Source organism: Pararge aegeria, chromosome 2, assembly GCF_905163445.1.
Source record: "Pararge aegeria chromosome 2, ilParAegt1.1, whole genome shotgun sequence".
NCBI lineage: Eukaryota > Metazoa > Arthropoda > Insecta > Lepidoptera > Nymphalidae > Pararge > Pararge aegeria.
This window is the reverse complement of record NC_053181.1, coordinates 3139152-3161920: the sequence shown is the minus strand read 5'-3', so window position 1 is coordinate 3161920 and position 22769 is coordinate 3139152. Positions and strand designations below refer to the sequence as shown.

Sequence of the window (22769 nt, the reverse complement as noted above, 5' to 3'; positions counted from 1 at the left end):
AACATCCCTATTGGTAAGTTGGTAATTAGCCGTTTTACAGTGGCGTGCACTTCAAACATGCACAAAAGCACTGCATACCCTTAAATTAATAGATGATTAGAGGTCGTATAGGAGGAGGATTTTGGCCATTTAATGCAATTTTTCTGCTGGTAAGAAACCCAGTGCACGCCACTGCCATTTTAGTAGATTATAAATACGTAAATAAAATAAAAATAATGTACATCATACTCGTAAATGGAACCGTTACTCATACTTCAATCCCTTGATATTGTGCGTTGTTTTTTATAGTAATAATTATCAGACTAAGCAAATGGCGCACCTGATAGTAAGTGAAAAATTATCGTCTAGAAACCGAGCAACACTTTGCAGGGCATGGAAGCGCCCAAAAAGTTAATACTTGTGTCAATCAACCAGAAACGTAGGTGTAAAGTTATCATTACAGGCACAAGCCTGTAATGATAACGGCAACCACGCCCTTTGGACCGGGACACAAAAAAAACGTGCAGGTACTTCCCCGGAAATTAATATTTCCATCTGCAGGGCTACCACAGGCAGGAGACAAGCATTATATCCCCCACTTATATGAAATATATCCCCTGACAGGGGATTACGTTCCCCTGTCAGGGGATATATTCTACGTTCCCGTGCTTTAGAAGCTGGAAATTATTTACAGGAGAAGTTTACCCCCGTTTATTATGAAACATATTATTTGGATAGTATTTCCACTTGTGCGCCAGTGCTCCGAGAGTTAATAAAGCTGTGAGAAAAGATACATTTTTATCCTTTCCCAGGGAGATAATTGTCTCCTAGCCGTGCTGAGGCAGTATAAACGAAACGTGTGACTTGTGTGACATCGTATTGCGTTAGATATGCATGGTGTTGCGTATGACATAGACACGGATTTGTCTGGCTGTCATAATTATAGCAAACTTATCGATATATAGTATTGGACACAAACAGGCGTCACTTTTATATTCTACTAGCTATTTATTGCCCGCGTTCATCGCCCGCGTTTAATACTAATATAATCCCGTGGAAATAATTTGTTTTTTGGGATTAAAAGTAGCGTATGTTACTCTCCTTTCTTTCAACTAACTCTATGCCATAAATCAAGTCGATAAGATGTTTAGTTAGGGCGTAAAGTAAGGACAAACAAAGTTACTTTATACTCTAATTTATAATATTAAGTTCAATATGGATTTTGTTCAATTATTATTATTATTATTTGCAGCCTGATGTACTTATAACGGTCTGTAGGTATATGTGGCCAGTATTTTAAATATATGTGGGGCCCATTGTGAGGTGGTCTTTGCCCTTATTTCATGTAAGTACAACCATGCTTATTTCTAAGTAATATCGATTTTGCATGTCGTAGGTTAAATGCAAGGCGTAAACCTCCCTTTGCGTGGGCTAGATGGAAGACAAGGTATTCGGCAAATAACTTTTTATTGCGTGCACTGCTTTTATCAACAAATATTGGACATTTTTCATGTCAAAATTGGCACTTTTAGGAAATTTATTGTGACAAAATAAGTACTATAAGCTTTAAAGTTTTTGCTTTTCATTTTTGTTTTAATTAAATTATTATTTTTTTCTTTTTTTGTATAATAATTGCTTGCTAGGTACTTATTCCTAAGCAATTGTGGTTAATGTTATCGTATTATATGTATAACCAAGTTGTAGAAACTTCATTGGTTTATGTGATACAAAAATACGGCATTTCTTTTATGTGTAATAATACTGTTTGTGTCCCTTGAAAAGCTAATAAATAAATAAATAAAAATTTCATTATTTAGAAATAAAAAAAAATACCTCTCAAACTCTCACTCACCTATTCTACACTCATCTTATAATAATAATAATAAATCTTTTATTTGGGGAAAAAACAACACAGGAATTAAACTATAAAAAAGAAAAAAAAGAAAGGATCTTAAAATTAGGAAACTAATTAAAAATTAAATAAGCTAAAAATATATAATGTTTCATTTCTCTACGTACTGCAGAATGGAATGCAATGCAACTGTCTTTTCAATTGTGTTGTGGAATGAAAAATTACTTAGGATGTTTCGGTAGCGAAATATGTGTTACCAATGACTTTTGAAGGACATGTGTTGTGTTACATAAATCAGTAAGAGTTTTGTTGGCTGTACGCGCTAATCTAAAAAAAACTGGTTCGAACTTAAAAAATCTTTTTTTGTTTGATAGCCTGACTGTACATTTGTTGAGAATGAAATAGGCTATATATACAAGTACGCAAAGACCAATAGGAGCAAGAGAAACAATAAAAAATGTTGCAAAAACGGGCAAAAATGTTCCTAAATTTGGTAAAGTGGTAGGTGATATTCCGAGTTAACATATAGGATACTTTTTATACCGTTGAACAATAAGTTTCCTCCGGGAAATGGGATGAAAGTTTTTATCAATTTTACTTCGTAGCTCCGTGAAATTTAAACCTATTTTCAAAATTCTTATTGTATACTATCAAGCATGTTTTGTCTTATTTTAATGAAGATCTGATAAATATTGTCGGGATAAAAGACATAACTCCTCACAAATAACAGCAAGTCGCAAGGCATATGGGACAACGCTCGAAGGCATGCGTACTATCCTACTAATATTAAAAATGCGAATGTTTGTGAGGATGGATGTATGTATGTATCAACTTAAATAATGTCAACTTACTAACTCAGTATACATCGTACAATAATAGTAGGTAAATAGCTAGACACGATGATTATAATGTTAGCATCAGATCTATTCTAGTTTCTCGATTGACTCATGCGTGGACCGCTTGTGTTGAATAAAATAAATAAAAAACACAAATCTCTGTAGGTTTACCTATAATATTTAAAGAGTTCGACGCTTTCTTCAGGATCCCATCAATAGTTCGTGATGATAATCAAAAAGGAGTTAATGTTTGAATCCTTCGTTAGCACAGACAATTACAATGTAGGTAATCGCTTACTAGTGGGAGAAGGAGACGGGAGTGGTGGTTAGTGGGTAATGTGTGCAAATATACCCTTAACCCTTCCCTCGTCGCCCCCTATCTCCATATCTGCGCCTGCATTTACACCATTTTTAGCAACGCAATAAAATTTATAGGTAATATAAAACCATGATAAATTAATGAAAAACGGTTTTAAAAGTATGTAACTGGATTTATTTGTATCATAATATTATGTAAGTACAATATTATGGCGAACTGTTTATTCTATATATCACATTGTGTTTGCTTATCACTATAGGTAATTTTGAGGTTCATTCACGAATAGTTTGCGAAGTGGTTACTTAAATCTTGTGCTGCATCAGCGTCTGCAAATAAAGGAAACAACATTTTATTTTGAATCACAAACTATCAAACATAATGTAACAACCATTTGTAAATAAATGGCTAATATAAGCAATTACTATTTACAAATCGGTAACACAAATCAAATAATGTTTATCAATAAAGGAGAATGCCGGGTGTAGTATTTGGTTTCACATAGTACTTATAAGGTGCCTTCTTGGCATTTGTCTCATTTTGAAGGGTTTAATAATTACAATACATTACCAAAAACATTAAAACTCTAGTTCGCCGGATTTCAGAGTTACATGCAAATGAAGTTCGTGAATTAAGGTTAGTTTTGACATATGCGATTATTGTACCTACCTATTGATGGTACTGTTCACAATATATTAGAACCACTAATCTATTTCATTTAAAGAGCTTGGGATTTGAGAGGTTTTTTTTTAAAAATAAAATGTTAATTTTTGATACCAATTTGAATGAGGCACCAAACGAAACCGTGTTCCGAAATTCTCCTTTTCTATGTCCATTATTGACTTTGACGTATATCGGTTACCAGAGTTCAGATATTGTGAGGGGTACCAAATCCAGGTGTTTTACTAAAGTGCCTAATAACTATTGGTATGCAGCATTGCATCCCAGATTTATTTATTTAGTAGTTTCTTACATAAAATGCTCAAACTGGACGGCCTCTTCTGTACAAACTGGAATGGTGCACCGATAGGTATTAAGGGGGCTGAAAGGCTCGGTAGGTCGGTACGGTGTAAGTTAGTTTCGGTAAAGTAAGATACGTAAATACAACAGAGATAAATGTATAGCAACACAAAGAAATCTGTTCTGTGTAATAAAAACCTCAGAAGTTTTTTTGTTGGCATAGATATTTTACTTACAACGTTTAAAATAGAGATAAGTTTAAAAGATCTAAACGATCCGCAATTAAATTTTTTGAGTTACTGATTAAGTTGTTGTGATTAATAGTTCGAATTATACAATATGTCTAGCATCTATGCATAACAATAATTTGTTTTCTAGAATTCTGGGTACATAACAAGTTGTTTCACAATAATTAAAATACATTCCTACACAATCTACTGTCAACGTCAGTGTTCAAATTTGCAAGAATTGATTAAATAGTAAGTATGTTACTATATAGCATTCTTGTGTTCTTATCAAGTTATCACCCGTGCATTATGCATAAATATCTGGCGGGGTGTGAAACTTTGTTATCTAATCAGTGATTAGTATTGATTATTATTATATTATTAGTTTAATAACTCAAATATATAACTTAGTCGTGCGAATGTCTTGTGTGCTCCAATAACGTGTAGTTTCTATACGTGTTAAATTTTATTATATTTAATATGACAAGTTTAGAAAATAAACCGACTGCATCTACATGCGACATTTGTGATACCAGTGATGCAAGTTTTACGGCTGCAAATATCATTGTGCGGTATGGTAAACCTTTCGACGACGGAGAGTTTTTAAAAGAAGCCTGGCTAGCGTGTGCCGAAACAATCTTTGCAGACTTTGAACATAAAGATAAACTAATCCAGTGTATTGAAAATATTCCTTTATCTAAGCATACAATAAAAGATAAAATCCATAAACTCGCTGAAAATGTCATAGAACAACAAAAAAATGACATTAAATCCTCTCCGTTTGTGTCGTTATTTCTCGACAACAGACGAATGGACCAAACTCCTCGATTAGCTATCATTGCACGATATTGTGCAGTTAACGAGATCAAAGAAGAATTAATGTCATTCACATGTTCCAAGGACATGGATATGTTAGCTCTAACTAAGAAAGCACTGACTGAGAAAAAAATAGACACTAGTAAAATTGTTTCTATAACGACAGAAGATTATCCTGATATGAAGAAAATAATAAATGGTGTTACCGCGCCATCAAAGAATAACGTGAGCCATTCAATTCTTGAATTTGATTGCATCATAAGTCCAACAAGACTCTTCTTAGGGGCAAGCTACAGCCACATTACTTCTGTATTGAAAGTTGTTTATGATTTAGTGAAGCATTTATTGCCTAAAAATTTCTGTAATTATCGACAATTAGAATACAATACAAAAATTCTTGCTTTTCTGGACGAAGTGTACACATTGTCCACTGATCGTGAGTCAAATTCGAAAATTAGTTGGTTGCGCCGCGGTGAAGTACTACAAAGATTCGTTGATTGTTTAGAAGAAATAAAACTGTTGTTACAAAAACAAAACAATGAAAAGTATTTACAACAATTGATGGATATTACTTGGCTTGCTAAGTTAATGTTTTTAACTGATTTATGTCAGATTTTCAAAGACTTCAATGCAAAGCTTCAAGATGCAGACAAAACTGTTATAATTATGTCAGATCTCACCTGCGCTTTTGAGGCTAAACTGCAATTATTAAGAAATGATATCGTTTCCAAAAAGTATAAGTTCTTTCCAAACTTGCAAACATTGCCAAACGATTTAGATTCGCAGGAAATCCTGAACGAAGCAAACGCCTCTGAAAATTTTTCTTCAATAATAAATGATTGTAGCATAGGATTGTCGTCGGTCTTTTCGCAGTTTAGAGAGCTATCGGATACGCTGAAATTTATTATGTACCCTGATATGATTCCATTTGGTAAACTGAATTTGTCTAAGTTTGCCTGGTTGGACATTGATGAATTTGAAATGACACTGATTGATTTCCAATGTAGTACAATATGGACTCAAAAGTTTATCAAACTAAGGCAAGAGTTGGAGTTAATTGAATCAGAAAGACTATCAGGAGGAACAAACAAAAATGCCAACAATAAAATTCTGGAAGTTTGGAGTACTATTCCAAACACATTCAGCTGTGTGAAAAAGCTGGCGTTTGCTATATTAACAATATTTCCGTCGACATCTGTCTGCGAGTCAGTTTTTTACGATATGCGTTGTCTCGAATCGGACTGGAATAAAAACTGCATGTCAGACGACGAAAAATTTGCGTATATTCTGCTGAAAAATCATCATCATCAACATCAGCATTTTCAACCAGTTGCCGGCCCACTACAGGGCACGGGTCTTCTCTAAGAATGAGACCTGACCAATTGCGGATTGGTAGCCTTCACACGACTTTGAGAAAGTAAATTGCTCGAATTAAAAAAGCATGTAGCTCCGAAAAGTTAAATGTATGTGCCGAGGATCGAACTCGGACTCCTCAAAAGAGAAGCCGTAGCCTTATTCACTAGGCTATCATCTCTTATATTATTCTTATTATAACACTATCAGGCATGGTAGTCTTTTTGTGTAGCATCTTTAAATGCAATCAATTTATTGAAGTGAAACTTCTTTAGAATCGTTGTGATTTCAAACCGTATGCAACGGAAAAAAACTACAGGTAAGAGACACAAATAAAATGTGTAGGATGAAGCCGGCAAAGAATGAGACAGAAATATACATACTAATTTATCTGTTTTTTTCCTATTCAATTTACCAAGGAAACCGAATAAAAAAAAGCGAATAAGACAAAGAAACAAACACATAAATTTATAGGACAGAGTGAGATAGAAAACATTATAAATTTTTTTACCTATCCTAGTTACCATGGCAACTATATAATAAACCTACCATTTATCCTAATAGTTCTGATACTCTAAATACACCTCAATCTCTCGTAGGCTACTTTTCAGAAGTTATACTTCCGCCGTGTGTGAATAAATTGCACAGGATGTTTTATAATTCAGGCTTTGTTAAGCTGGAAGTAGCACAATTATTATGAAAGCAACTTGTTACCGAAACAAGGGCGTGTATATAAAACAATGAGCTTATATTTTTATAGATTAATATATTGACGGACCAAACAAATGGCCCACTTGATTGTAAATGGAAAGTCTATAAACAGAGAAACACTTTACAGGGAATGCAAGGCTCTTACAAGTGCCGCCAAATACAGCTCTACGAGTACTAGTACTTATAGCATAATTTTGAAAATGAAGCTTAATTTGCTATACTCTGCGAAAAGCAGGAGAATCTGTATGGTGTAATTTATAATTTCTTCAATTCTTATACTCCACACGAAACAGATCTTTGGCACGACCACTTACGCGCGAAACCATTACGGAATAATTGTTGTTGAATTAAAATAATAATATTATAATTGTTGTTGTATTCATTGTTAAGTCAAAATCTCCTGCGGATGCTCCGGTTTAAGCGAAACGTGCGTATATTGGTACATTGCCGAAGATCTGTATGGTGTGGAGTATAAGGATTGCAGACAATATACATGACACCGTACAGATTCTACCACTTTTCGTGGAGTATAGCAAATTAAGCTTAATTTTCATAATATATCTTGGATTTGCGCAAAGTACCGCCTGCTTCCAATATATCCAATATTTATAGCACGTTACTCGCAAGCAAAGTATTTGCATATAAAGTTTTATACTTGGTAATGTTAATAGAGCCTCACTCGTCTGAACTTCATATTTATACAAATACTTTATATGCCCTTTTGTCTATGTGGCACAGAGCCGCTGGGAGCCCAGGACCGTGGATTTTTTAACTCCCTGCAAAATACCTATGTCCAGCAGTGGACGTCATCCGATTGAAGTGATGTCGATTATGATAGTTTGCGTCCTGGTGACGGAAATCGGATACTTTTTAGTTCGGAAATCAACGGGTTTCTGCACGGGTTTTAAAAAAAAATAAACTATGCGGCCTCCGTTACGCTGCATTAAATTAATTTGCTTACCCGTATCCGCCCTTTTGTCCGTAACCGCCCGCACCGGCGGACGCACTCGCGCTGGACTCTGCCCTTGCGCCGAAACCACCGTGCCCACCTTGACCGCCGCCACCGTATCCACCGCTACCACCGCCAAGACCTCCGCCAATACTGCCACCGCCAGCGCCTCCGTGAGCTCCGCCATGTCCGCCGCTGTTGCCACCGCCAAGTCCGCCTCCGCCGCCGCCGTGGCCAAGTCCGCCGCCGCCGCCGTGGCCAAGTCCGCCGCCGCCGCCGTGGCCAAGTCCACCGCCGCCGCCGTGGCCAAGTCCACCGCCATTACCACCGCCTATTCCCCCACCAATACCGCCGCCATGTCCACCGCCTCCTCCACTGCCAAGACCACCACCTGTCAACATGACATTAAAAGGATTTAACTAAACAAAATGGTGCACATTTGTTTTTTTTAATTTATAGTTGACAAGTTAGCTTTTACCAATGTTGGTAATATCACTGGATATTCCAGTCTAAATTAGGTGCCTAGGGCAAGATTTTTTACCTACGTTAACTTGTTCGAACGCGCGCAAGTTAATTATCATTTATATGATATCGAAAGAAGGCCATATAGTATTTGTACCTGGGAAAAGATATTATCGCTGGAGGCCCTTTTCAGTGACGAATTGCTTATTTTTAACGTTGGTAGAAAATCTCACACTTGGCACCCTTGTAGCTATATAAGGGTTAAGGGTAAACTAACAGATACGGATTTACGGGTATACCGTAAACCCGTAACCGTTAGTAATCGGTTGATAGGCGGCGTTGTACGGGAACGCTAAATCAATAATTGGTAGCAGTGGTAGCTGGAGGCTTCCAGCTACCACTGCTACCAGATACCGGGGAAGCGTACCACATCCTTGGTTCCTGGTTCGTATTATTTTCGTATTAGAAACTTGGTTAGTCGTCTTGGTTTTAACCACAAACTGTGGTTGTCCCACAACCACAGCATTAGGTAACCACATCTGTCAACGCAACTGTGTTGATGCTCTTTGGTAGAATAGTTACTGAGGAGCAAGACTAAATTAACAGCTCCCTGTACTAAAATTGATAAGTTTCGTTGGTGTCAGCCTTTCATCACTTAAATTAAGTATGTTTTTTGGTGCTATTTAGTCACTGACTAAATAGATACATTTTTCTTGATCTTAAATCTGTTAAGAAATCTGACAGTTCTGAAAGTAATACCTTTTTATAATGTTAATAGGTAAGAAGATTAATTAAATATACTACGACAACTTCGGTAACTCTAGTTCTTCTACGGATCTCCTCATTTCTGATTTGATCACGTAGAGATACTCCTAGCATAGCTCTCTCCATCGCCCGCTGAGTGACTCTGAGCCTTCTTATGAGGTCCATAATAAGCGACCAAGTTTCGGATCCGTAAGTCACCACTGGCAACACGCACTGTTCAAAAAATTTAGTCTTGAGGCACTGAGGGATTATCACGTAGAACCCTCTTAAATGTTGGCAACTATATAGTTACGATTATTGTTAATCTTTAACAATAAACGTGGGAAGAGTAGCAAATAAGAAGTGGTACTGACCACCGCCATGGCCGCCTCCGTGGCCGCTGCCGAAACCGCCGCCGCCGCCACCGCCGTAACCACCACCACCGCCGCTGCCGATGCTACCACCGCCGTAGCCTGATGAAAATAAAAATGAATTTACTTCCTTGAACTGTTTGTAGTCTAAGTTATGTGTCTAAAATATAACTTGCTTCAACGGTGAAGGAAAACATCGTGAGGAAACCTGCATGTCTGAGAATTGTGCAAAAAGTTTTTGCACAATTCCACCAATTCACAATTCCAACAAGTCCACCAATCCAGTCTAAACTCCCGAACCCCCCCAAACCCGTGCACTGTAGTTAATTTATAATGTTCCTGTATAACGATAAGAAGTACTGAAGTAACACTAAATACGACTAAAACGGAGAGTGGTGGAGTGGTGGAAAACATCACATGCTCGCCCCGTAGGTGGGGAAAACAAATTTAATAGAACAGAAAAACACATTTCTTTTAAAAGGCAATTTGCGTTCATGAATAAAATGTAGGCAGGGTACATTTTATCATTATATCATCGTGATTTACATTATTTACATAAAGTATCAACTTTTATTACTTTTATTCAAGTATATTGTTTTCTGGTATTTTTGAATTGTGTTACTAAAAAAAAAAAATTAGGGTTAAATAGCCGTCATTATGTAACAACTGCAAATAATGCTAGAATAGTCAAATAAGTTAGGACATAAGTAGGTATTGGATGGCTGTATGCATCTATAAAAATAAATAAATTTTGTTTATAATAATTATTTCATATTAACAGTTTTTATGTGGGTCTGTCAATTTGTTCCAAATAAATTACGAAACAGCTGGACCGGTTTTAATGGCAATTTCACAGGCAGAGCAGTTCATCCGCAGCCTATAAACGATCTGTGCTAGACACAGTCCTCCTCACATATTAGACATGGTTTTAGAGCATAGATCCACCGACTTTTCATCATAAGTTAGTGATAATTACCGGAACCGACGGATTAGCGTGCTCTCTGAAGCACGGGTTTGACACAGCCAATTTCTTACTCCGGATTGATAATGAAAATTTTTTGAGAGAAAGAACTCAGTACCTAACAATTATGGACCTGATCCGGTATTTGAACCCAGGCTTCCGTGAACCGTAGCTAAACTTGCTAACCGCTAGACCAGAGGCATATAAACTATATAAACAATGAATTAATCAGTAAACTAAAAAAAATAAAAGCTAGAAAGTAGGAAACTATTTATTTTGCAATTAACACGGTTCTTAAAAGCGATTGTCAAGAGTATTAAAAAAAAAATTATCTTCACCATACCCTGTGTCGATATTTGGAGCTTGTGGTAAGATTGTCAGCCCACCTTTCGGATATAGCGAGTTCGATCTCCAGCTCTAAATTTTCGGAGTAATGTGCGTTTTAAGCAATTACATATCACTTGCTTTTGGAAAGGAAAACATTTTTAAGAAACCTACATGGCTTGAGAATTCTCCGCACTTGTCTAAAGAGGTGGGCTACGGTCTAAATCATTCTCATTCTGAGAGCAAAAAGTACGAAATTTTTTTTCTATAAGAAATATAGGCCCAACAGTGAGACGTATAGGCTTAGAATGATATGGTATCAATAATTATAAATTCCCAAAAATTGGGATCGAACCTAGGATCTCCCCCATAAAACCACCGGGCTAACCGCTGTGCCAAGGAGGTCGTAAAAACAATGGTGCATACCTGGCGCTGCTTGCGTGAAAGCACAGACCCCGAGGGCCAAACAAATAACTGCGAATCTTGCCATGTCGACTGACCAAAACCGTCTGTGCCCATCGAGTGTCCTGCGGCACCTTATATACGAACCCGCTTATGTCATGGGCAGGCAATGTTTACAAGACTCTTCAGTTTTTGCATGCGATATTTTTTACGCTAATTTCGTTAAGGTTCCGACTTCATTTGTTACAGGAAAAATGGTACTTAGCTCATACGTCGTTAAGGTTAGGTAAAAAAGGATTGGTTTATAGTTATTTATTTAGTACATATTTATTTAATTCTAAATTGTCAATATAATGCCAATTTATTGGTTGCCAACGGCGTAGGTGTACGATAAAACTCTTTATTCCAAAATTGAAACCTTTCTTTGTTTTTTCTATGTTAAATTCATAGATTTAAAAAAAAAATTGTTAAAAAGATTCATGTAAAAGCGCAGGACGTGCACAGTGTCTAGTTCTTAATTTACTTTTCCTATTGGGGTTTTATAAGCATCGCTTAAAGCATTTTAAAATTACGGTTAATTGACACACCCTATGGTTGTGGTCCTAGAAATAAGGGTTATAATTCTGAAACATAACGACAACAACTCAGACTTAAGAAAATACAGAATCCTCATTCAGCCATTATTGCATGCAGTGCATTGTGTCCAAAAACAGAGAAAATGTCCCGAGCACGTCTCTCTTCACACCCACGGAATTTTACTAGCTCACAAACGTTTTCCTATTTCCCTATTTTTTGGTAAACGTTTAGAACATTAGAGGTAAAAACAATTACTATTAACTAACTGTATAAAGTGAACCGTCTGTTTGAGAAACACTACTGAAGTGGAGTGGTTTTTGATGCTTTAATATTATTTGTGTACACGTTTTCTGTTTTTTCTTAATTCCGTGGTCAACATATACTTTCGTTTAAAGCAGTATTCAATTAATACTGCTTTAAACAAAGGTAGTATAGGGGTAAAGGACTTATATCATTTTCGTAATATTTTTGACCTTTAATGTGTTATTTACTACAACCTCAGTGGTCTAGAGGTTAGCTTCTTCGGTTATGGATTACAAGGTCCTAGGTTCGAATCCTGGGTCAAGCCATTCATTGTTAGGTATTGAAGTTTTTTGCTTATAATTAATCAATACTTGCACGGAGCTTTTATTCGAAATTTTAATTTTTGAAGTTTCTCTGGTCTGATCTAACGGACCAGATCATAGAAATAAAGGCTACGGCCGTGGCTAGTTAGCACCCTGCCAATAAAGCTGGCACGCCAAGCGATTTAGCGTTCCGGTACGAAGCCACATAGAAACCGATTAGGGCTATTCGTTGAAAGTAACCGCCCACCCATAACCCTTACATGTTAGCCCGTTCCACCAGGTGAGATTGCAGTCAAGGGCTATCTTTTTGACGGTGATTCATCTCCGTGCCTGGGGGAGAACATTAAGCTATCGGATCCTACCTACATAAAATTTTAAACGGTGAGATGGTGATAACAAAAAAAAATTATCCGGCTAAGTTTGTTGTGGGCTCTTCTCTCAAAACGCGCCCTAGTCTAGGGCGCGTTTGGAACCCTCGTAGCTTCACGTTTAAGTTGGCGTACGAAGTTATCACCATCCCCTTACAATTATGTAACATTGACGGCCGAGTGGCGCAGTGGGCAGCGACCCTGCTTTCTGAGTCCAAGTCGTGGGTTCGATTCCCACAACTGGAAAATGTTTGTGTGATGAACATGAATGTTTTTCAGTGTCTGGGTGTTTATCTGTATTATAAGTATTTATGTGTATTATATTCATAAAAAAATATTCATCAGCTATCTCAGTACCCATAACACAAGCTACGCTTACTTTGGGGCTAGATGGCGATGTGTGTATTGTCGTAGTGAAAAAAAAAAAAAATATATATATATATATATGTATGAACGCTTCATAAGTGCCTGTGATAGGCCTACATGAATAAAGAAATTTTTAATAGACATTTAATGACGACGGTGCACACATTAGATATCTGATAAAAATAGAAGAATATAAACATAAGGCGTGCCCTTAAGTAGTTGCCTAAATAATATATTGTGCGTCGATCGGTTTTTGTGCTCTCATCGATCTATAGTGATAACAAACACAATGCACAAGTGCCTTGCCGGTACTCGGAAACGCTTCTCGCTAGTGATTTTTGCTTCTCAGACTGTTTTTTCAGCATTTGTTTATTCATTAACAACGTTTAGTGTGGTAGGTACGATACCCATATATGTTATGCAACCTAATAGTTTTGTCCTTATTGTCAAAATACCTTCTACTAGCGGACTATAGACACAGACCGCGTATGAGTAAAACTTAAAAAAAAAATCCTGTGCAACTTATTCACACATGGCAGAAGTGTAACTTCTGAAAAGAAGCTTACCAGAGATTGAGGTGGATGTAGAGTATCAGAACTATTAGGATAAATGTAAGGTTTATTATTTAATTTCCATGGTAACTAGAATAGGTAAAAAAATGTATAATGTTTTCTATCTCACTCTGTCCTATACATTTAAGTGTTTGTGTCTCAATGGACTTATTTTTTCGTGTCATCGAGTTTGAAATCACAACGATTCTAAAGAAGTTTCTCTTTAAAATGGTCGTATGATGTCGCGGACTTTATTAGAACTTTAAAGAAGAATTCCGATAAATCCGACATACTTCCATCGTTTTGGCGTAACGTTTACCGTTCACACATCGCACGCATCGAAATCTCTCAGCCTATATCCAGTTAGTATACAATAATATACAGTTAACAGGTGTTGAAACTGCTAGGCTTGTTTATTTTGTATACTTCCATAGTGTAATGTCGTATGGGATGTTGTTATGGGGCAGAGCTGCTGATATAGAAACTATATTTATACTACAGAAAAGAGCTGTGCGATCGATATATAAACTTGGATCACGCGAAACCCTTCGTACCAAATTTAAAGAAATAGGTATACCTACTTATAGTAGCCTCGCAATATATTTATAATAAAATAATTTTTATTAAACAAAACATAAGTAATTATAAACAAAAAGTCGATACAAACAGTCGACTAACTAGAAACGGAAATAAATTAGTGATATCTGCATATCGTCTGAGAAAAGTACAGAAATCCTTTGTGGGGATGGGTAGGTATATGCTTTTATAACATGATACCGAAGGTAATGTTAGATCTGCCTTTACCTAAGTTTAAACAATATATGAAAAGACATTTAACAAATCGTGGTTACTGAATGAATAAATGAATTGACAAGGCTGCTTAGAAGCAGGCCACTCCGCTCTCATCTCTCACAAAACAGAAATATTCAAGAAAAAAGAAAGAGTTTAAAGATTGTTAAACTTTAAAATGATGTTGAAAGATAGCAATCTGCTGAGTTTCTTGCCGGCTCTTCTCAGTGGAATCTGCCATCTGGAACGTTGGTAGAGACTGACAAACAGACTGACTTGACGTTTCAAAAGTGCTTACTAATTGGCCTAATTATACTTGAAAGAAATGAATTTTGTATTGAATTTTGAATTTTATATATTAACCTGAAAACTGAACTCCGCACCGGTAAGCGCATCGTTGGTCGACCCCCAACCAGGTGGACATACGACATCAAAAAAAGTCGCGGGGAGGCGCTGAAAACAAGCGGCCCAGAATCGTGGAGTTTGGAACGCCCTACAAAATACCTATGTCCAGCAGTAGACGGCAGTCGGTTGATTGGATGATGATGATGTTTATTTGGATACATGGGTTGAGAGCTGTAAGTTCCGGGAAAAGAGTTCATAACATTTCCTTACAACGCGGGCGAAACCACGGGAAACAGCTAGACTCAATATGTTTCTTCAGAAGCTTCTGGAATTTTCACGAAGCGCATCGGTGACTAACTGGTTCTATTTTCATTGGGTTTAACCATTGCGCATTACCGCAAAAAACTAAATAGTGTAATAAAGTATAAGATAATAAAAATAAATATATATAAATATAAAATATTCACGGGGAATAACAATAAGTTAGCATGAATTATATATTTCTCTGAAATTATGTATCAGATGTAGAATTTTCCTTGAACGTTCACGAGATATTTATCGTGAATTCGGCTATTAAACAAAAGCTAAGTGAGTAATGCACTTGCGATCAAGGGCGAATTTTACACGCGCTGCATAAAGTTCTACCCACATTTATACTTTTCAGCCCTGATTCCTAGCTAGAAAAAGATAGCTATCATCACCTATACCACCTTACATTGATCTCTTCTTTACATATTATAAAGTGTCTGCCTGGGTGCGAAAAAACGGATTTTCATGCCGTTTTCATTAATGGACAGAATGACTCACCCAAAAGGTTGTTTTAGTATATAATTTATTATACTCTGCAGGAAATGGGCTGAAATATAACGATGTTTGTTAAAGATGTCAAAAAAAATCGAAGAGACTTAAAACTTTACTGCCGTGCGACGCGGAAATTATTGTTTATACATGAAATAATGTACTATATGTTTAAAGTAATCATCATTACTTACCTATAAAAAAGTCCGCGAAGTTATATAGCTGTTATAGTTAAGTCACAATAACCGCTTTTTGTTATAATTTGTCAATCAAAACACGGGTACAATCGAAAGATGGTGAAAACCTATCTATAAATGAAGAAAATCACCAGTACGAATTATAAAAAACTTAAGGATAGGCATTGTAAGAGTTATAAAAAATCCTACTCTTAAGTATATATAACTTGTAGTGATCATTTTCTTAATTTTATATCATCTGCATACCCTCAATGCACGCCACTGAATTGCACCTATCGTTTAGAAGTTACGACGGGTATATAAATGCAACGGTATAAAAAGTAAGAAAAATGCCGCGAGCCGATATAACTCACGTTCGCCTGCCTTCCGACACCCCAACCACCTCATAGTTGCGGTTTTTTTTTACTCACTCAACTAAGTGTTGGGTGAGTAAAAATACACTCGACACTCGCGACACTCTTAACAATAGTAAGCCTATACATACCCTTCACAACCCTGACGATCAGATTACACTGATACCGCTTCCTGTGAGGACATATAATCAATCTCTGCACAGCCTCTTCGCCAGCGAGGACGATGTCGAGTCCCGACTGTTGACGTTATTCGAAAATGTCAAATCAAAATTAAAAGATTTTGCACACGTCGCGTAATTAGGTCCAACTTGAGATATATATACAATCGTTTTTATTTTAATTGGACCCAGTAGTTGGTACTGCAATCAAGTTCTAACCAAAACCAAAGGAACGAGGTATGCGTTTGAGTCGGTTCCTGGATGTTTTGGATTCACAGTTCGTCCCGGTAAGTCGCGCTCTAATCGGGTTCCAGACATGTTTTTGGTATCTTTATTCTTACGAACTTATGTGAGTGGATCCCTACAGTCCCTATAGTTTGGAAATAAAACTGGACACGGTAGTCTCATATCAAAACATGTTCGTGAGTATTAGAGCTTCTGTGACAGAGTTTGTCTAAGGTAGAACAACTGCCATGTTTATTTCTGCCACCAAGCAGCATTGCAGTGTTCCAGTCTGCAGAACATGGTAATCGGTGAAATTACATACTCATAAGGCCTCGTCCACTCCTCAGGTTGATGGACGTGTCAATCGTAAATGCAAAGATTTCAAACCAAATCAAATCAAAATACACTTTATTGTACACCAAATACAAAGAATTAGAACAAAGTAAAAAACAAAAAATAATAAAATAAAAGGTACAATAGGCCTTATCGCTTAAACGCTATCTCTACCAGGCAGGCAGTGTTGCTGAGCATATGAACCAATTACTGGCCCACTACAGAGTCACCTACTACAATGAGAAGGGGTTAAGGTCGTGATCCACCACGCTGGCACAGTGCGGGCGGATCGGTGGACTTCACACTCCTTTGAGAACATTTTGGAGAACTCTCAGGTATGCAGGTTTCCTTACGATTTTTTCCTTAAAGCCAGCCAGCGTTGCCAGCGTTGAAGCAAGTGATATTTTAATTGCTTAAAACGCACATAACTTTAAAAAGTTAGAGGTGCGATTCGAAGTCCCTACGAAAGTGAAGTCGAGTTCCTAACCACTGCGCTATCACCGCTTCTAACTGTTGCTTAGCAATGGCTTTTCGGAAGCACGTTATAATAGTGAGAAATGGGTAACACCCTTATAGTAAATGCACTGAACAAAACAAGTTGTTGTTTACTGTTAGGCTTTCAGGCAACACAATTCTTATTTCATTCCTTATCCGTGACGGTCATCTTGTAAGTCTAGCTAGCAGTGCTAGATTGAATAGTATGATATCATATTACAAAGATAGTTTATTTATTTTTATTTATTTATTTATTTAAGAGCACTAACAACATGCATATTACACGTTTTATAAACATAGCACACACACAAACACATGGACTGATATGCACGTCAATGACAAGTGCACATAGCATTGACAAAGCGTCATATAAACTTAATTTGCAAAATAAAAAAAAAAATTTAACACAAAATTTAACTCACCGATAAGTGTTCGGTGAGTTTTTTTTCTAAAAGCTGTGGGTGAGTCATGGAAGATATCGATGCTAGGTATCTTTTTAGATAAATCGTTGTATTTCGCACAAATACGTATAATAGGCGCTTGTTTTCCGAGATGGGATTTAGTAAATGGTATATGAAAAAAATTTGTGGATTTGCAACTTCTGGTGTACCGGCGCGGGACAGTCAGAGATATATGATTGAGAAGGTTGTTACATTTAATTTTGTTTAAATAGTTCCTATTTTACTTAAGTATTTATTTGTAATAGACGCGATTTTATACGAGTATGTTCCATAATCAATCATTATTTACGAAACGCATGCTTACAACTAATGATAAGTAAACTTGTCTCCTAAAACTGTCATCTATGACCCACCTAGGATCGGCCACCAAAAGCGAACGGTATGTTGTGTTCGCAGACGACGTCGTTCGAAATTCGACGAGGAACATTTAGCCCAGCTTAAAATTCTCCTGAGTGCAATTTTTGTCGTCAATATTTTGAGGTATGAAATTTGTCATCTCAAAATGGACTTAAAAATCAATCAGGGCCAGTTTATAAATTACTTACCATTTTTTCAAAATACCACCCCTGATCGGGTGAAATCAGGGTTGAAAGATTGTGTGTATAAAATACCTCTTTAAACGATAAATAGAGAACCCATTCAACGTTTACATAACATCGTAATGGAACTCTAAACTTTATACTTATTTATAAAATAACTCAATTATCTGTAACTGGAAATAGAACAATCAATTATTCTTTTTATTAAATTGTATTTGTATTTAAACGGTAAATAAAATGTTAATATATATTTATTGTTATTGGAAAATAATAATTGATCTGACAATGCGATCGTGATTGCACTCGTGAGTTTTATGTTTCAATAAATCACCGCTAAATAGATACCTATTAATTATTTATAAGTTTTTTAGTTATTTATAGTTATTCATTCTTTGCATGCCAATTTTAATAAGCCATTTTTTTTAATACTTTCTTGTGTTTAATGTAAAACAAAAAAAAAATAATATTTAAACTTGGAAAGTAGAAATGTAGTCCATGCTAAACTGGCTACTGATGGTGGTGATCGGTCTTTTGAACTAATACCAATCTGCACTGATAGCAAGGTAGGAGACACTTCGCTCCACGGGGACAGGACAAAAATATGTTCATCTTCTCCCATTTACTTAGCCACTCTCCGAGTTTTTTTCTCATTATTGCGAAACTAATCGCTATTGCCTATTGGGTATTTCCATCAATATATTTTTTTTGAAACGTAAAATAAACGTAACATAATTTATTGTTAAGGCAACTTAACAATTATTCATAGTAAATCCATTCAAATAAAAGATGTTGAAGCAGGAAAATATCTTCACTATGCGAACGGCCTTTACCTTTCAGGTTGGATCAGGTATTAGTTGGAGTTTAAAAATAAGATTCATTATTCAATGCTGTAGTAAAAAATATACTAAACGATACCGGGCGACCCCGTTATCATCGAATAGAATCGGTCAGGAAAGAACAAAGACTAAGAACCTATAAGAAACTGTAAACTATTATGTCTGTGCATTGATATTAATCTTGTAACTTTGTTTTACTTCTTCAGCTTTTTTAAAATAGCTGAGTTCTAATCATGAATGTAAATTGATCTAATAACAGTCAAGCAGTGGGCGATGGATTGAGCTTATATACTCAAATATTTATATGTGTGATGATATTTCTATTCTATTTCTATTTATTCGACAGCCGGTTGGCGCAGTGTGCAGCGATTCCCACAACTGGAAACTGTTTGTGTGATGAACATACATGTTTTTCAGTGTCTTTGTGTATTATATTTATAAAAACATTGATCAGCTATCTTATCCCATAACACAATATACGCTTAGTTTTGGGCTTAGATGGCGATGTATGTATTGTCGTAGTATATTTATTATTTATTTGATGTGCAAATTGCCTCTACCGGCGATCAGATCAGAGGCAATCTACTTATATAATATGAAATTCAATATTTAAAACCCCCCACGGAACAAATGTAATAGGCCAATTTGTGGTGGCGGCCAACTTGGATTTGATTTTTTTTTCTTGTAAGTCTGTACATCCGTTCGGGAGCTACGATGCCACAGTCAGCATATCTGTTGATTTTTGACAATTTTATTCCACATTTTCGGAAAAGATAATCCTTAATTTTAGAAACGTAATTAATACAGTTGGCAGCGATGGTGGTAAACCTAGGTCTTTGCTCGCACTATAGTTTTTTTTTAAATTTTAATTCGCAATCACTTTTGTCCTTAAATACTATGAAACTAGAGCCTAATAATAAAAAAATACGCAAAATTTTGTAAACCTTTTTTTTTTTTACGTATCGAGGTATTTTGGTATAAAAACTATCCTATGTCAACCTTAAGGATGCAAACTCTGCATTAAATTTATATTTAGTGTACGGTACGGTGTATTTGTTGAGCTGAAAATATGTTACAAACAAGATAAACAGACCGACCCACTTTTTCAATATATATCCAATATAAACATACTTATGCTAATATTACAAATGCGAACGAGTGTCTATTATGTGAGATATACTTATTGTTTCATTGAAATCGATCCAGCCGTTCCGGAGCCTATACGGAACATACCCAGACACTTTCACTTTTATATATATAGAGATAGATAGGTGAGAAACGTAAGGCAAAGCCGCGGGAAAATGTACACAAGTAATGAATATAACAAAACTTAAAGGTACTTGACTGCTAGTAAATACACGGCAACAAAAAATATGAAGGTGTTTTTGTTGTGGTTTTTAATCAGACACGGTAAGTTCTCAGTAATCGGTTAAGGCGCATAGTTTGGACGTTTAATTAAACCAAGAACTTACTTACTTTTTTTTAATTCCTCAACAAGGGCTAACCCTTGACTGCAATCTCACCTGGTGGTAAGTGAAGATGCAGGCTTAGATAGTAACGGGCTAACCTGTTAGTCATACCCCTAATCGGTTTCTACGCGACTAAATCGCATAGCAGCACGTCTTTGTCGGTAGGGTGGTAACTAGCCACGGCCAAAGCCTCCCACCAGGTCAGACGAGACAAAAGAGGCGCCTGCCGGGAATCTAACCCGGGACTTCCTACATAAATTCACTACGGTCACCGTTGCGCCAGGTCGACAAAAAATAGGATTATCCCGTGAGATTATGATTTTCTTAAGGCAGCCTTTGCTTATACTAGTCTGCTCTCGGAAAGTTCTACAAATTTAAAGTAATAGTCCATGACGCCGGCTGTGTCTGGAGTAGGCTTCGAACGCCTTTCAGGACATTATGGAGACCTCTCAGGCATGCATGTTTCCTCTCGCCTTTAGATCAAGTGATATATTTTAATAGCTTAACACCAGAAGTTGCAAATCCACAATTTTTTTTTTATATACCATTTACTAAATCCCATATCGGAAAACAAGCGCCTATTATACGTATTTGTGCGAAATACAACGATTTATCTAAAAAGATACCTAGCATCGATATCTTCCATGACTCACCCACAGCTTTTAGCAAAAAACTCACCGAACACTTATCGGTGAGTTAAATTTTGTGTTAAAAATTTTTTTTTTTGCAAATTAAGTTTATATGACGCTTTGTCAATGCTATGTGCACTTGTCATTGACGTGCATATCAGTCCATGTGTTCGTGTGTGTGCTATGTTTAAAAAACGTGTAATATGCATGTTGTTAGTGCTCTTAAATAAATAAATAAATAGCTTTAAATTAAAAACGCACAATGCTGGAAATCGAATTCTGATAATCGTCTACTTTAAAATATTATATTTCCCCACAAACTCTCATACCCTAAGCCAATTTTTTCGAATCATTCATTGGACTACGAATTTTAATGTCTAGATTATGTTGTATCTTATTGTAAAACATACAACCATTTGTCAATCTTTGAGGGTAGATTTTTGTAAAGGAATCTACTTTACAAGTATTAATTTTGTAGGCCGTAGCAGAGCTTTTTGTGACAGAGCTCGCCCGTGGAAGTACAAAGCAGCATTGTTGCAATGTTGTGATCCGTGTGCTAAGTGCGAGGTTCTTTATCTATTCGATCGCGTGAAAGTTAACTTTGATTTGTATGGCGTCCAAAGAGGGCCATCTAGGGACCAGAGATGGTCCCTTTCAAAGCCATACAAATTATATTTAACTTTCACGCGATCGAATCTTGTATCTTTAAACGAGCAATTCTTGTATATATATAATTGGAATCTCGGAATTGGCTCCAACGATTTTGTATACAGGGGGTTTCAGGGGGCGATAAATCGATCTAGCTAGGATTCATTTTTAGAAAAAGTCTTTTTATTTGTGTTTTCCGGTAATAACCGATTTGTTGCAACGAAGTTCTACGGGTCAGCTAGTAGATGATAAATCTCGCACTCACACCGGTCTAAAGGGTGTAGTTGCCGTTGTAATTACAGGCACATAAAGCTCACCGGAGAGAGAGATTTAGAACATAAATCCATCACGCTGTTCCGAAGTAGTTTCGTGGGCGGAATCTTATCACATGTCAAAGTCAAAGTCAAAGTCAAAAATATCTTTATTCAAGTAGGCCCATAGGTGGCACTTTTGATGCGTACATAAGAATTACACGGTACTGAGATGATGGCGATAACTCGGTCGTAAACTTAAAACTAAAGCTACGAGGGTTCCAAACGCGTCCTGGTTTAAGAAGAAGCCCACAACAAACTTAGCCGGGTGTTTTTTTTTTGTTATCACCATCTCACATTGTCATTTTAAATTATTAGAGAAGCAACCTGGTTAGAGCAATAATTTACACCCAAGCTTTTTTATCGATTACGTAGTCCTTTATAGTATAATAGGACTTTTCTATTCTATTTCATGTGAGTAAGAATTAACGGGGTTCTCTAAGGCAGTAGCTCCCAAACTCCAGGTTGGTATTTAGATTTTTTGTTTTTAACC

The 22769-nt window shown here is 36.4% G+C and overlaps 1 protein-coding gene across 1 annotated transcript; it reads right to left on the bottom strand.

The window, feature by feature from the left end:
* Nucleotides 1-3143: 3143 nt before the first annotated feature.
* LOC120631670 (ice-structuring protein 4-like) lies at nt 3144-9602 on the bottom strand. Its single transcript, XM_039901342.1, has 3 exons — nt 9580-9602; nt 8012-8390; nt 3144-3312 (listed from the first exon to the last, which is right to left on the bottom strand). Exons 2-3 carry the CDS (start codon nt 8319-8321, stop codon nt 3263-3265), a joined length of 360 nt encoding a protein of 119 aa, XP_039757276.1. The 5' UTR covers nt 8322-8390; nt 9580-9602; the 3' UTR covers nt 3144-3262.
* Between the last annotated feature and the right edge of the window lie 13167 nt (nt 9603-22769).

Excerpts from the sequence above, each read along its gene's own strand:
- LOC120631670 (XM_039901342.1), bottom strand. The coding sequence starts at position 8,321 with ATGGCGGTGGACTTGGCCACGGCGGCGGCGGTGGACTTGGCCACGGCG. Across the intron at positions 3,313-8,011 it reads GGACAAAAGGGCGGATACGG|ACGCTGATGCAGCACAAGAT; the intron begins GTAAGCAAATTA and ends CTTTATTTGCAG.